This window comes from Larimichthys crocea, chromosome II, assembly GCF_000972845.2.
Source record: "Larimichthys crocea isolate SSNF chromosome II, L_crocea_2.0, whole genome shotgun sequence".
NCBI lineage: Eukaryota > Metazoa > Chordata > Actinopteri > Sciaenidae > Larimichthys > Larimichthys crocea.
Window position 1 is genome coordinate 9,015,392 of NC_040012.1, and position 15,623 is coordinate 9,031,014.

At 39.7% G+C, this 15,623-nt stretch overlaps 2 protein-coding genes across 2 annotated transcripts; one reads left to right on the forward strand and one right to left on the reverse strand.

Annotated features, from left to right (window-relative positions):
- Positions 1-223: 223 nt before the first annotated feature.
- Positions 224-7,534, reverse strand: samd7 (sterile alpha motif domain containing 7). Its single transcript, XM_010740009.3, has 9 exons — positions 7,446-7,534; positions 3,500-3,634; positions 3,064-3,187; positions 2,716-2,840; positions 2,537-2,618; positions 1,720-2,396; positions 1,524-1,639; positions 1,322-1,432; positions 224-599 (listed from the first exon to the last, which is right to left on the reverse strand). The coding sequence occupies exons 2-9, from the start codon at positions 3,600-3,602 to the stop codon at positions 363-365; spliced, it is 1,575 nt and encodes a 524-aa protein (XP_010738311.2). The 5' UTR covers positions 3,603-3,634; positions 7,446-7,534; the 3' UTR covers positions 224-362.
- A 5,253-nt stretch (positions 7,535-12,787) lies between these two features.
- Positions 12,788-14,271, forward strand: LOC104926179 (apolipoprotein D). Its single transcript, XM_010739981.3, has 5 exons — positions 12,788-12,805; positions 12,890-13,020; positions 13,130-13,251; positions 13,442-13,530; positions 13,631-14,271. Exons 2-5 carry the CDS (start codon positions 12,901-12,903, stop codon positions 13,870-13,872), a joined length of 573 nt encoding a protein of 190 aa, XP_010738283.3. The 5' UTR covers positions 12,788-12,805; positions 12,890-12,900; the 3' UTR covers positions 13,873-14,271.
- Positions 14,272-15,623: the final 1,352 nt, after the last annotated feature.

The following is a 15,623-nucleotide window of genomic DNA, read 5'->3' on the forward strand; positions in this document are numbered from 1 at the left end:
ATTCCCAAATTATTTCTATGGTCCTTTGCTGACCTACTTTAGAAATGACAATTAGCAGCTTAAAAAAATAAGTAAGTTTAAAGCTACAATCAGACGTGATGAAATAGAAGAAAAGAAAACTTAACCTGGACCTTCTTATTGCCTCATAACTCAAAATCCACATCAGTTCCACTTCACAGTTATTAAAAATATAGTAAATATAATATGTAAAATACAAACGTTTAGCAGACACCTGGACCTAGTGTGAACCTGTGCAGGTTGCAAATAGTAAAAAAAGCATCTTCAGTTAATTATTACGTAAACAAATCCACCACTGTGGCAGCAGGAGTTCAGGAGGTTTGCATCCACATTATGGGCACTCATCAGGCCGTCTCACTGCTGGCAGACGGAGGGGAGTTGTTTTCTGTCTCGTGAAGGTGCTCTGTGGATTTGAGGACATCAGAGTCTCTTGGACTCGCCATCATCTCCTCGCTGTTGCAGTTAACGGGGGAGCCGATCTCTGGTGAGCGGTCCCCGGTCTTCTCAGGAGTAGACTGCAGGGTGGCGGCGGAGAGTGGCAGGTTCATCATGTACAACATGTTGCCCAGACGCCTGGACACCTAAATTGAGATGACACATATTAGACCACAGTGTGTTTGTTTAGTTTGCAATGAGAATTATGTAGCTGTCAATACCTGCAATACAATGCAATCAGTATAATGTTTCCCCATAGATCTTTTTCACTGCAGACATGTTGCTTTACTTGTTATACTCGTGGAGGCCTCATTGATATTATTAGTAACAACTGTGCTTTACTTGCTATGATAACAGGTGAAAAAGGCACATTTTACTCTCTATTTTGTAACATTATGATCTGACAAAATGTCTAAAAATGCTCCACATTAACATTATGATCTGACAAAATGTCTAAAAATGCTCCACATGATCCACATATTATTAGATAAATTGACCTATTCGTAAAAATATAAATACACAACACTGACGCTAGGTTATCCATGAATAGTGTAAGCTTACACTATAGACTATACCCAGTTTAATGAGCAACACAGTTTTATACAGGGTATGTAGTCGAGGGTCCCTGCTCCATCAGGTAAATGTAGTTTAATTACCCATAAAGTTGGAATAAAATATTTACTTTAGTTAGAAAGAAGGGGAAATAGAGGGGACGATATGCAGTGAGGGACCACAGGCCGGAGTCAAATCCAGGTTGCTGCATAGGGTGCATAGGGAGCCACCAGTGGGGCCCAATAACTTACATGTCTGATCAAAGTCAAACGACATTCAGCCTTGATACTTTTATGACTCAGTCTGTGTTTCCTACCTGTGAACGGATCTTAAGAGCTGGTCCCAGCTTGAGCCCAAGTGTGTCCAGCAGATGCTCCTCTGACAGGAGGGGCAGCGTCTCGCCATCAATCATGTGGTCCTTGAACGTCTGCATTGAGATTGAAATCACTTGACATTAAACAAAGACACAATAGAACGAATAAAGAAGGAGACAGTTACAGGAAACCGTAAGAACCAACCTGGGCATATTCTGAACACGTGGGTATGCTGTTGATAAAGTTGTAAACATCATTCACTGTCCACTTCCTTATGTCTTCGGACACCTCGTCACCGTTATGAAAGAGACTGGGTGGACCTGGAAAAATGACACACACAGTTAATTTTCTCAACGTATATATTGTGATTGATGTTCAGATTTTTATTCCTCAAACCCACCAGGTGGAAGGAAACCATTTCCAGGGACTGGGAACATGTAAGGCATGCCTGTGAGCGCCCCACCGGCAGAGGGATACATGAACTTCTCCTGGAAAGCTGAACATTGGCTGGATATGTCTTTATCGTTTGCACCGCTGTTGGCCACATCTGAGCAACCATCCTGACTGTTTACGCAGGCTTTACGCAGCCCTGGCTCCCCCTCTTTGTAGTTCTTCCTGCTTCCTGTGGCGAGCTCAGAGTCTGTTTTCGCCTGATGGTGCATCTTGCTGGTGGCACACTCCTCTCCCATGTCCCCCTTCGTCTCCACCTCTTTCTCTTCCCCTGATGTGGCTCCCGGGCTCTGCTCTACACTTTTATCTTCAGTTTGACCCTTCAGGTTGGCCACGTGGCTCTCTGCACTCTTGTGAGCGGTGGGCCTCCTGCCGGCCCGGCGTCCCCTCTCTCTGTGCAGCGTGCTGATTGGTGGGTACGGGCTGGCTGACATGAGCATGCTGTTGGAGTGCAGTTCATCCAGAGTGGGACGGTGGACGAAGACATCGTGGCTATCTGGCATGCGCTGACGACCTCTGAACGCCATGGGGTTGGAAGGGTACGACATGGGATTGTCAATTCCCATAAGTCCCTTCTGGTGGGCGTTCTCCAGCTCCTTCTGATGCAGGATGGCGTTCATCTCCATTCTGGACAAGAGTACACACAAATATTAGATATATTTGTGCAACAGTGATGGTGAAACATCATTATCAGGCTGAAACGTCTGTTTTTTTCCATCAAAATGTGATGCAGACCTGCGTGTAGGTGGAATGTCTGAACACACTACCTGGCTATATTTTGCTTGTGAATGAGCTCCTGTCGCCGAGCAACTGTTTCCATGGGCTCAGAGGGCAAGAAGCCATAACCAGCTGAGAGAAAGAAAAAGAGAGACGTGATGTTAATGTTCATTCACATTCCTTAAAACCGGCTGTGAACTCTCTCAGGCATGCATTGGGCTGTGCTCACATGCACCAGGGAAACCTCTTCCAGGCAGGACGTTGGCATGTGGGGGTAGAGGTGGACCCAGGTGAGCTCCCATGTGCATCTGTCTGGCATCAGAAGCTACCATCTCGTTGGGGGGAACCAGCTCCCTGATAACAGATTAAAGCATTTATAGACAGATAATCAGCTGTTTGCATCTTTAATAACAGTCTAATTTCTGCTACATTTTGTTCTAAATGAAAACATTTTGTACAGAAAAGACTCGAGTAGCCATGTCTCTTTCACTTATGCACATGTATCCGACAATTCCCATAGGTTGCCCTTGACCAGAGAGCTACTGTTTCCATTTTAAGAGTGAATTCAGGTACAGACCTCTCCATGAAGCGAGGTTCGAACTGTGACGGGACCCCCTGTAACCTCTGCTGCCCCTGGGTGAGGATCTGCGGAGCCATGGCCATCTGGTTCCTCATTATCAGCTCTTGCCTCTGCCTGAGCTCTGCAAGAGAAGAAAAAGCACCACAATACCTGAGACATGCACTGACTGTGAAAGATGGAGACTGCAGCAGGGAAAACTACAATAGACACAGTACAGCTGGTTTAATCTCCAGATCGGGATCAAATTCAGACAATTGAGAGGATGAAATTAAATGATGAGAGATTAAAAAACATTTTAAATGTAGCATTATGCACATTCTTTCTGCAAATATTTATAACTGTAATATTCTGTTTAATATTAGCACCAATTATTTAGTTTTTCCAGATTTTCTTTTATGTTCTTATGTCACTTCTCTGTGTTTTCATTCCTCACCTCCGGCCGACATGCCATTGACCAGACGGTACCAGTGCTTCTCATCCAAAGCCCCCTGCTCTCCCAGAGCTGTCATCTTCCTCAGCTGCTCCCGTGGGGTCATGACACACTCGACCTTTGACCTCCACCTGAATACTGTAGGAGAAGTTCAAATCAAGAGCTGCATTCGTGCAAACTTGAACATGTTTCAAATATGAACTATAGATGTTTTACTTCTTTTTTCTGTATGGACATTTTGAGAGTGAGTATTCATTTTGTAATGCTGTATTACTACCACCAGGGGGCAGCAAATATATTCACATTAAAGAGTGGTTTATGGTCGTTGAATATTTTTCCAAAAGAAGAACATGTAAGTTCCCTAAAATACCAATAAACAAATTTGCCATCTGACATTTTCATCTGAGCAGAAGAAACTAAAATCTTATTACACTAATCAAACCTAGCCCAGAGGGCTGTGTTTTGTTGTTGCAGACAGGTGAGTGAACGTATTTCATGACCTATTTGTGGTGTTTTTATTTAAATAGAGCTGTGACAATAAAATATCTTTGCAGAGATTCAAACTGACTTGCAAAATAAAAAAATAAAAAACAAGCATTAGACTTGTCTGTGTGTGTGTGTGTGTGTGATCTATGCACGCAAACGGACCAAATTCATCCTCTAACCTTTGATCCTTACTCTCACCTCTTACCTCCACCCTAGCATTAAGCATTAATCTTAAACCAACTTTAACCCTCACCGTAAACCTAATCCTAAACTTAAATTTAACACCTAAATCCAAATCCTGACCTTATATACTAACCCCATAAAATGTAAAGTCCAGCAAAAATTGTTTAAAAAAAAAAAAAAAAAAAAACTTTTCTCATATTTCTATCCTTGCAAGCCTTGGTCCTCGTAAGTATAATAATAAAAAAGGACAGACATCTACACTCATACACACATATAGTACACACTCCAACTGGCCACATTGTTCTTGGCTGAGCCAGCAGCTTGTGTACACAATCACAATCGACTTAGACACTTCCAATTAGCCTTCTACTCTGCAGAAATCCCATTACAAAATATGATACTGTAAATGACAATAATCCAGTTCTGCTAATCCAGGACCAGTGTGCAATATGCTCCTGGATGCATGAATCTGAAACTTTGCAGCACAAAAATTCACCATCCGCCTCTTCGCATGTTATTAGTTCATACTGATCATAATTGTAATTGATTCATATGTTTGTTGATGTTTGTATGGGACATGTGCAAACTATGCACATGTACTTGGCCACATTTCCTCTTCCGTCCCCTCCCCCAGACAGACACTGCCAGAAGATTTGCCCCGAGGCCTTGTGCATTATCCACAGTCACTCAAGTTCCCTCTGAAGCCCATCTAATCTGAGGTCTGTAATCCTCCTATTAGTCCTGTAACAGTCTGCTAGCTACATCTGCTGACCTGCCTGCAGACCGCCCTGCTGGCCCGTCCTACCCCCATCTCCACCTTCCCAGGCCCCCGCTACCCCCAGGATCCTATTAGCTAAGTCCTGGCTATACAGCACTTTAAAGGGATGTGTTGGAGGTAATCCGCACGTTTAGAGTTTTACCCTCAGCAAACCTTGCCTGTAAGCATCCCGGACAATACACCCTAAGTGCTAAGCCTATTAGCCTCCATTAGCTCCCAGGATGTCCTAAAAACACCTTGGGGATAAATCTGGGGATGCAATCGGTTTATGTGGAGCTATGTGGCGCGAACACACGCACCCTTGCCTCCACCTTACGTCTCTGCCAATGTCATAACAGCTAGCATCAGCAAATGAGAAGAAATGTATTCCAACAATTATGTCTGTAATTCCCAAGAAGGCACTGAGCCCTGAGCCTCAGGGCCTTGTATAATGTGTTATCGCCTTCACACTCTCTCAGCTGAGATTTAATGATTTACACGTTCATGCATGACTCTGTAAACTGTACGCATTTCAAGATGATTGGACTTTGTAAGTGTCGTGTGAGTGGATGAACAGCGTACATACTTAATGATTAAATCAGAATGTAAACAAAGAAATGTAAGTTGAAATCTATGCAGCCTCTGCAGTGCCAAAACACCCCAAACTGTGACAGGATGTTGCCTTGGGGAAAAAAAGAGGGACCTGTGTTAGCACCAGATTGTGCCTCCAGTGTATTAGCATTACGTCCATGCAAGACACACAGATAATCCTCCATAAATAAAAAAAAATCCCCAAAAATACGCTCCTATAAAGGTATTCCCAGAATCAAACGCCTGATTTTTAAAATGTTTTTCAAATTGTGACTTTATTTCCTTAAAATGATGCATGTGTTTGCTCTTTTTGTAGCAAAATATTGATGTTATTTTGTATGAAAAAGATAAAACTTGATAACTTGATAAAAATTGAAAAGTAACATCAATATATATTAATGAGTTCTATTAACTTCTATTAACTTTATTACCAATACAACTACTACAACTTTGTGTGAAACCTTGGTGAGATCACAGTGTGTTCAACATCTAATCAAACCGTGAAGAATAAACTAAACTAAACAAAGTGCTATAAATATAAAAAATAAGTTAAAAAAACTTAAGTCAGGAGATGCGTCATTTCCGGCTACCATCTTTCTTTGTAACTTGGGAAACATGTAAAAAAAAAATTGATTGTGTAACAGGCAGAATATTTTTTCATCCAGACGGTGAAAAGATTCTTTAATGATTCTGTAAATACCTTCATAACAACGGTAAATGTTGTCAAATGTCTTGTGTGTATTTGTTTTCAGGAAATTGGTTGCTAAGCGCCGTGACTGACATGTAACGATAATACATGAGAGGCACAAAGTGGGCCCCTGAGCCCGTCGTAAGGCCTGTTCGATCAGCGCTAACACTTTGATTAGGTTTTGTTTTAAGTCTCTTAAGAGAAGTTGTAGCCTGACACTTAACTGCTGCGACCTGATGTCGCACAACCTTCTTTGGCGGCCACGCAGTCACGCATGGACATTTCAAGGGGCTTTTGCATTATGTGAGTGAAACTCATCATTACAGGTGAGCCTGAACCCAAATAAAAAAAAACTCTTGTCATATTTCTTGAACAAGCAGAGGCCACATCGCAGCTGGCAAATCTGGAGATTGGACTCCTTGGATTTGCGGTTGCCTGGTTAATCTCATTACAAGAATGAATTAAAGGGAAAAATTGCTGACGACTTAGATGGAGCCCTGAGGAGGTCATATCAGACACGACAGAAGTATTGTCTAGTCCTTCCTAATCCTCCCTCATACAACACACACATGCCAAAGCCATGTATGTTCTGTCAGTTGCATGAAGAAGATTAGATTTTATGAGAGTCATAAGTGGAGAGTTGCAGGGTTGTATTGATATTAGAAGTACTTGTGGTGTCATAAGCTCACATGACAACGTTTTTGATGGTGATTGAGAGGATGCAATTAATTATAAATGAACATATAAAGACATACAGCATCATGCAGACACAAATCATTGCAGGTGATAAGAACAACAGGCTAATTCATCACGTATTTTAGCTTTATTTCCATGTCGTTACAGAATCTGGGCTAATTATTAGGTTAATTATACAGATTTCAAGGTTGTTCCTCTAATCGCATTGGCCTTTAGATTAATCACTTACTGGGGGATCAGCAACCTTTTATGCAGTTTACCGCTCAAATTATACATGAAAAGATTTACCAATGGAAAGTTTAGCATTTTTATGAAATTGCGATGCAAATATTCAGCTACGTGCATGGATTTTAAGCTTATTATTGTAACGTTTGACACATCAGACACTCATACTGTACACTTGAAACTCAAAACGAAGTAGATTTTTCTACTTTCACAACAATAACCGCAATGTAAATGTGACTCACAACAACTAAAATCACAAGAGGATGAGAAACATGTAAGAAGAGAGTGGGAAATGTTGAAAAAGAAAGTTTTAATTGACTTACCTTCAAGTTCACACAAACTGCTTTTGTCAAAAAAAAAGTCAAAAATGTAAAAGGAGAAACCTCTGGTGAGCTCTCAGAGTCGGTCTCTCCGCTGTCCCTCTTTCTCTTCCAACCAAATGGCCTCCCACTAACCCGCCAACAGGTCTGAGCGCAGTCTGCTGCCAGCTAACTGCCTTAACTAAAAAAGACCTTTTAAATACCGATTCATTTCATCTCCATTAGATGGCCTTATCTCCTGCGGTAAGCCCTCCCTGTCCTGACATCACTATGATCTCCCATCCAACTGCTTGCTGCACCTTGCAACTGATGTGTAATTACTGAAGCAGCACTCGTCCTAAGCATGGGGTGCTAAACCTCTTTCAACGTTTACCTCACTAATCCCTTGTTAGCACTTTAGACCATAGTTAAGACACCTAAATGCTTAGCTTCCTTTTCCAGTGGCAAAATGGCCAACCCGCTCCTTAACTGCTCTGAGGCCACATGCAGAGAAGCTACATGATGCTGCTTGTAGACTGTAAAAATCCAACAGATCAGTCTAGTTTTTGTTTTTCTTCATGTGTCTACAGTTTGGGTGTCAGAAGTATTTCGCTCCACGGGGTGCCAAAGGGTTGACCCAAACATGCTTGGTGGTAATTTGCTAGAAATCCGACTAAATGTTGGCTGGATCATCCTCTCAGACCTCTTAATCTGACAGTTTGTGCTCACCAAACGCTTACAGCAGGGGCCTGCACTTCTTTGACTCATGTTTTATTTAACGCCTGGTGGGCAGCAAGGTGTGCACAATGGGTGGACCGGGTTGTAATTTTGCTGCACAGCAGATATGATATGAAGGTGGTGGGGTGTTTCTATTTTTTTGTACAATCTGCAGGACAGCAAAGAACTCCTGTGGAGTTAACTGAACCTAGACGTCAGTGCACTCCTGCATTGTGTATTATATACACCACCACATGTATTATACATATACACTACATACTGTATTGTATAAGAGGTGTTCATGTTATTTTGTGCACCACAAACTGCCTCTAAAATTGCAGTTGACACCTAAGCATAGATCACAAGGGTAACATTTATTGCAGGACATTTGTGTCAGATTAAATTAACTTTATCTTAGTATATTGTGTCGTACTGAATAGGACCTGCTTTGTCTCCAAAGTACCGCCGATACAGCTCCTCCATCTTATTTATTTATTTTTAAATTATTATTTGGATTTACATACATTATTTATCCAGATTGATCCAGTCTAAATGTTCAATCAACGCTTTCTTCATACTGCCAGGAATAAAACTAATCTTTTATGTTTCTTATATACGTGTTAATGAGAAGAACGTAAAGTCTGATCAAGTTGTCAAAGTTTCCAGAAAAAATACAAAGAATATGACCTCAGTATCCAAAATTGAACAATGCTGTTAACATGACACTTAACCTAACTTTACTTAGGTTATTTAATCTCGTAAATATGTTTCCATGTGTGTGTCTAATACTGAACATTTACTGATGTAATTTTTCCACTTTCATTATTTTTTTTAAATCTCTGGTTTTGATAAGTGCTGCATGTATTTAACAACTACCAACTATCCTGGTTACTCAAATGCTTTGTTGTATAACCAAATATCTACAACACTAGTGACATCCCCAACAGCCTTAGCTGCACTTAGATGGCAAACACCTTAACATCATGTTAGCATTTAGCTCACAGAGCAATTTGAGTGCAAGCCAATGCGGAAGTGCCATAAACTGCAGAATTTGAGTGCAAGCCAATGCGGAAGTGCCATAAACTGCAGTACTTGAGGCTGGCTACGGAACGAGTCAGTCTCCATAAGCCCCCATGGTAAAATGTCCAACTCCACAGCAGAAATAAACATGTTTACAGCCACATATTTTGAAGATTTTGGTTTATCTTGTCCAATTATTATAATGCAGTGGCTACATTTTTCATCTATGTAGATCTATGTACTCATTCCTTTAATCTTGTCTCATATTAAAAGCTGCCGTGCTGCATTGAGGTCTGAGGATCATACAGGTCGATGCAGGAGACTGAAATCACTGTCATGTTTCCACAAATTATCTTCCAGCGATGAGGTTCATTATTCTGCAGCTATCCCTCCCTGCAGACATGAAGAGGTGCACCTGGTCATCAACAATGCAGTACACTGTGACACTGAGGGGTCTAATGTGTGCCAGGAAATCACTCACCACACCATTACAGTACATTACATTAGCTCAAAGCCTTTAGCAGGATGGATCCATCAAACCACATTCACAACGTTTCCCAGCTCTTCAGTCATCCAGGTGTTGATCAGGTGCTCACAGCAGCCTCATCCTCTTAATACATGTTCTGCAGAACTTTTTTATGCTTAGATATCACCCTTTTCTACTGTGACTGAACGCAGAAATAAGGTTCTTTAAGTCACAACTATATATTTTTTAAATGAAACAAGCTGAACAGTTTTGTGTAGAAATGTATTCCCGGGGTAGTGTGCAAAAGTTCACAGTATACAGAATTTATGAGTTTATAATTAAACATCCTACAGCTTATAATGTTTCTGTACTGATGTAGCATTTATGGGAATTATTATTACCAATAACTAACTATACCATCATCTACATATATCTTTATTAGTGTGAATTTCTTTTGGGTTATTTATGTTGAGATAATCAATAAGCTCTTTTGGCCTTTTCCCTCTCCATGTACACTAACTTAACATTAATAATTAACATAAAAAACTCCATGTACACTAACTTAACATTAATAATTAACATAAAAAAACTGCTGCAATGATTTATGAGTATTTGTTCAGAAAAAAAAGGTTTAAAAGGTGCATTAACAAAATACATACATACATACATACATACATACATACATACATACATACATACATACATACATACATACATACTACTACTACTACTGTAATAATAATAGAAATAATATGTATAAATCATAATATTTTGATTAAGTATGTTAAAAGGACAAATGCAAAATTGTATTTTGACATCATTATCATATTTAGTATTGTCATAACTCAACTGATACTGTATTTTTGATGAATTTGAAAATGTAGTGTGAATCTATATGTGTAAAACAGTCGTACATTTTATTTTAGCCAGCATACAGTATATTCTCATATCAGCCATATACTAATATATTATTAATGCTATTAATAGTTAATGTTGCAATGTTGTATAGTTATAGAGAGAGTAGAAGTAACAGTGATAAAGGTGGAAGCTGTAGTAACTAATTTATGGTAACCACAGTGTGAGAACGACTGTAAACAATATAATTACAGTAGATGTAATCGATGTAGAAGCACTGGTGCTTATTCACTTTAAGTTGTCTTACAGTCACTATACATAGAGGAGGAATATATATCCACAATTGTGTGTTAGTTGACAAGTAGGCTGATATATTTTTTACTGAAATGAGACAAATAAATGACTTAGGAATTTAGAGAACAGAGCATTAGGACATCTAAACCGCTAATTTAAGAGTTTCCTATGTGTAAGCTTTTTAACCAGGGATTTCTGTCCATCTTGTTTGGACTCAGCATTATAGAGTCACAGTGAGGCGAAGGGATCAGAGCAGCTTTAACCTCAAGAAACAGGCCCGGCTATAAATTCACAGAGTCAGACACGGACACCATCCGTCTTCTAATTATACTAACTATCTGGTGTTCAGATCACCTGCATTTCACATCGAACGGCAGCTGTAATCACTAAAAGGTGGAAGCATACCGTCTTTTACGCTCTGTGGAAATCTTGTTTAGGTCTTGATTCCTGAGACATCCAGGGTAGTGGGGTTCTTCCGGATCAAGAGGCCTTGAAATAATTGGAAAAGCCTTAAATCCCACAATGCCCACTGATTTTTTTTCATGGAGACTCAACAAATATTGTAAAAATCTGCAAATTTTTTATCACAACTACTGAATGCATAAGAATATCATAAAAACAATTTCAAATTTATACTTCATATCAAGAATATACTGTTAATTTTAGTGAGATACTTGAGGTAACACTGCTCACATGTCTGGATCAATAAAAAAAAACAGTTTCCATCTCAAGTGGGCTGATCAAACAGATGATGTGAGGCAGAAAATCACTGCTGCACAATGTGCTTTGAAAGAAATAATGATAATAAAAAAAGTTAAATGATAACTGGGATTCGATTCATTCATGTTTGGACTTAAGCAGTACATTCATTCACAAGACAAAGAGTCTACAAGCTCGCTAGTGGGTGTTGTATCCTTGATGTCACACATAGCTTTCTGAAGAGCCGTTGTGAAGACTGTGGTGGCCCTGGCCACTGCCTCTTCCACCTCGTGGCTAATCTGAAAAAGGGCAAAGATGTGGATCATTGGTGGACCTGATGTGGGCTGAATGAAGTCTGCTTAATAAATTTGAATAGGTAAGTTGTATAGAAATTCAGACTCACTACAGTTTTCAAGAATGAAGAAATTATCTATAGAGACCAACACAGTTTTTTGTACCAGGCTGTAAACATGTTTATTTCTGCTGTGAAGTTGGACACTTTAACATGGGGACTTATGGACTCGTTCTGTAGCCAGCCTCAAGTGGATGTTTGAGGAACTGCAGTTTTTGGCACTTCTGGATTGGTGTCACTTCCGTTCCAACTACTTTGGGTTAGGGGTTAAATGTCATCTAAACAAATAAAAAAAAAAAAAAAAAATTGCAATAAGGTATAACGTTATCCATGGTCAGTGTCTTAGTTTTGCAGGTATTTGGTCAGAAAGTAAAGTATTTGGCAGATTTAAATTGTGACCATAGACTTAAAAAAAAGATTGCACCAAAGTTACAACTCAACCTGAGGATTGGGGATGTGTGGACCAATTTTTAAAAGGCAAGTCCTGTAATAGATCCAATCATTTAAAACTACAAATGTCCACCTCATGGTGCCCCTAGAGGAAAAATTATCATAATTATAATGATTATAACTATTAGGATTCATCTGTCTGCTAATTCTCAAAATATTTTCATCTGGACTGAATAACTGTGCTTTAGTTTTTCAGAATATTATTGTTTCTCTACATCGCTGTGCAGCACAGAAAATATCATAATATGTATGACTGCTACTTCAAATATTTGTTTTGGCACAGCAGCCATGGTCGAGTAGGTCTACAGTCATCTTGAAGTAAACTTTTTAAACTAACCCGTCAATCATCCCTTTTTCTGCTGGAGGCCTCTTTAAACACAAAATATGAATGTGAACAGGTGCCAGTTCTCTCATAATTTTCTCAAAAATAGCCCCACGTGTAAATAGAAAGGAGTGGCTACAGAACACACCTCACTGATTTAGTTATAAAACAGTCAAAACTAAGAACTGCGCTGCTACCCAGTAATACAGGTGAGCAAGTGGCCGGTGTGAATCTAAACATCTAAATTAATTCATTTTGTATAACTTAAAAGTCTTTTTTTTTGTTATCTACAGGTGAAGAAAAGATGAATGCCATCCAGGTGATTTCCCTCACTCTGCTGTCCGTTCTGGCGGCTAACGCTCAGGTCATCAAGCCCGGAAGATGTCCCAGGCCTGCAGTTCAGCCAGAATTTGATGCAGCCAGGGTGAATATCTAAATATCCTGTATTTAATATTTAATTCCTTTAACTTACAGGAGTTAACATTTGTCCCACTAAACAAAAAAAAAAATAAAAATCTGTTCTTCCTCTGCAGTATCTTGGTACATGGTATGACATCCAGAGACTGCCACATACCTTCCAGAAGGGTGAGTGCTGCACTGCCACCTACAGCCTGAAGAGCCCTGGAGTGGTTGGTGTCCTCAACAAGGAGCTGCTGTGAGTCCTCCACCTACAACTTTAATGAACTTAACAATGTGTTTGTGATTTGAAAGTGTTTTATGAAGACTTTTTGGAGCATGCAAGCTTTGTGCAGCTTAGATTTGTTAGACCTAGGTAGTAAAATAATTAAATCAAACAATATTCAGGAGTCGGGATGTTTAGTTTTTTGCTGTTTTGTTTCTTTCAGTGCTGATGGGTCCATTAGCACCATCAGCGGCAGTGCCATGGCTAAGGACCCCACTGAGCCTGCCAAGCTGTTGGTCTCCTTCTTTGAGAGTAAGAACCTCTAATTTATTACAAACCCTCTCTGGGACCTGTCTTTAACAGCTCATGCAGATGTAGTTTAGTTAACACTCTTGTCCGTTCACACCTCCAGACTCTCCTCCCGCCCCTTACTGGGTGCTGTCCACCGACTACGACAACTACTCTCTGGTCTACAGCTGCACCGACCTCGGCATTCTGCATGTGGAGTTCGCCTGGATCATGAGCAGGCAGCCTACCATGCCTGAGGAGACCATTGAGGAGCTGCACAGCACCTTGTCCTCCATCGGAGTCCAAGTGGACAAGCTGATCACCACCAACCAGGATGCATCTTACTGCAGCGCCATGCACCAGTAAACAGACCGTCACCAGTACAAGAATGTAAAGTAAACGTACAAGAAATAAAGTTTTTCAAACAGCAGTGCAGATGCAGCTCTGTGGTGATCTCATGTAACACAACACTGATAATTGATTTCCTGTTTATTACACGACCTTTGCTGCTATGTTTTCATCTTACTAAAATTACTCTTTGGTTAATTGGTTTGGCCTCTGATAGCCAGAATGTTTTACATAGTTTCACACTACGTTTCACATTGTCATTAATGACTGGTCTAAAGTGCATGTTTAACAGCTAATGTTATTCCCTACATCCTTCATTCATACGTTAATAATTAGGCCTTAATGGATCTTTTACTGTTTATTTACACCTGTAAACAAACGGCTTGTGATCTAAGTGGCAACCTCAAAAATAAAAATCAAAGATGAAAAAAGACACACCGTCAAAGAAATCAGTGCAGCTTCATAATTTATTAAATATTCCTGATGATGCTCTTTGACCAGAAGCTTTCTTCACCTTATTTAGAATTTCACATTGATAAACAGTCTACAAACATTTGAATAAAGGTTTGTAACACAGCATAATGTACTAAAGCCAGCAGATATAACTGTTTATTTTTATATTATTCAATAACTACAACTCTGCCTGTGGGCACCCATTAAGTGGAGGCTGCTGAATAAACAGATGATGGGTGATAATACAGTAAAATACAATTGTAACAATATAAAATATGTCTTTATAGGAGAAGATACAATTGTTGGTAATTTTATAAATATAATACTACTATTAACTATTAAATAATTAAAAAAATATATTTATACTGTTTATAAAACGCTGAATCTAAAATTGGGCTAAGACGTGGCCAAATGAAGGCATAGAGACCAAAACTGTCAAATTCCTGGCACATGCATAAATATTCGAAGTCAATGGCGAGCTGGACTTCCTGTGGTGTTGGGAAGACATTTCTGTCACAGACCCGTATTTAATTCCTGGATGTAATTGAAGTTTCCCCCATGATGGTGCTATTGTCCAAATATGACAGGAATTGTGTGTAGACATTGGAGTTGGGACAGTTCGGAGTTGTCAAGGTTACGCTGTTTTAATAAGAGGTCAGACTATTGCATGTTTAAAACAGGTATGAACAGTGTCCAGGGGGCAGTTGGTAGACTTTGTTTGAGAGATTGTATCATAAATATGGGACAGAGACAGAGGCTGAAAGTCATTAAGGATGACAGAGTGTGCAGACACCAAAGAGATATTGTAGCCGGGCGGTGAAATATTAGATTGTATCAATTTTTGTTTAAAAAGTCCTCACAAACGACACAGTTCAGGCAGCAGAAACTGAATTTATCATGTGGAACAAAACTTTGAGACTTTGTTGGACTTTCTAGGGATGATGGTAGCAATTCTTTTTTCACTCTTGCAGCTTTGACAGATTGCTGATCATTTGCCAAGCAGCCTTTCAGTATCTTAAATTAAACCCATAGCTATGTTTTTTTCCCCATTTATATTCTGCCTTTTCGACATAGTTAAGAGCAAGAGTGTCACTATTCAGACATGGCTGAATGAGTTGAGTTTTTGGCTCTAGGTTTCCAAGATGTCTCCACAGATTGAATTAAACTTTGTGATCAGCTGTGTTCAGCTGAAGGGCTTTGGCTCTAATATTGCTGAATAGAGAGGAAGTTCTGTAGATATCTGAAAAATGACTTGGAATGGACGTATTTATAGAGCGAAGGGGTGACAGCAGTAAACAAGGTGGAGAATCTGATAC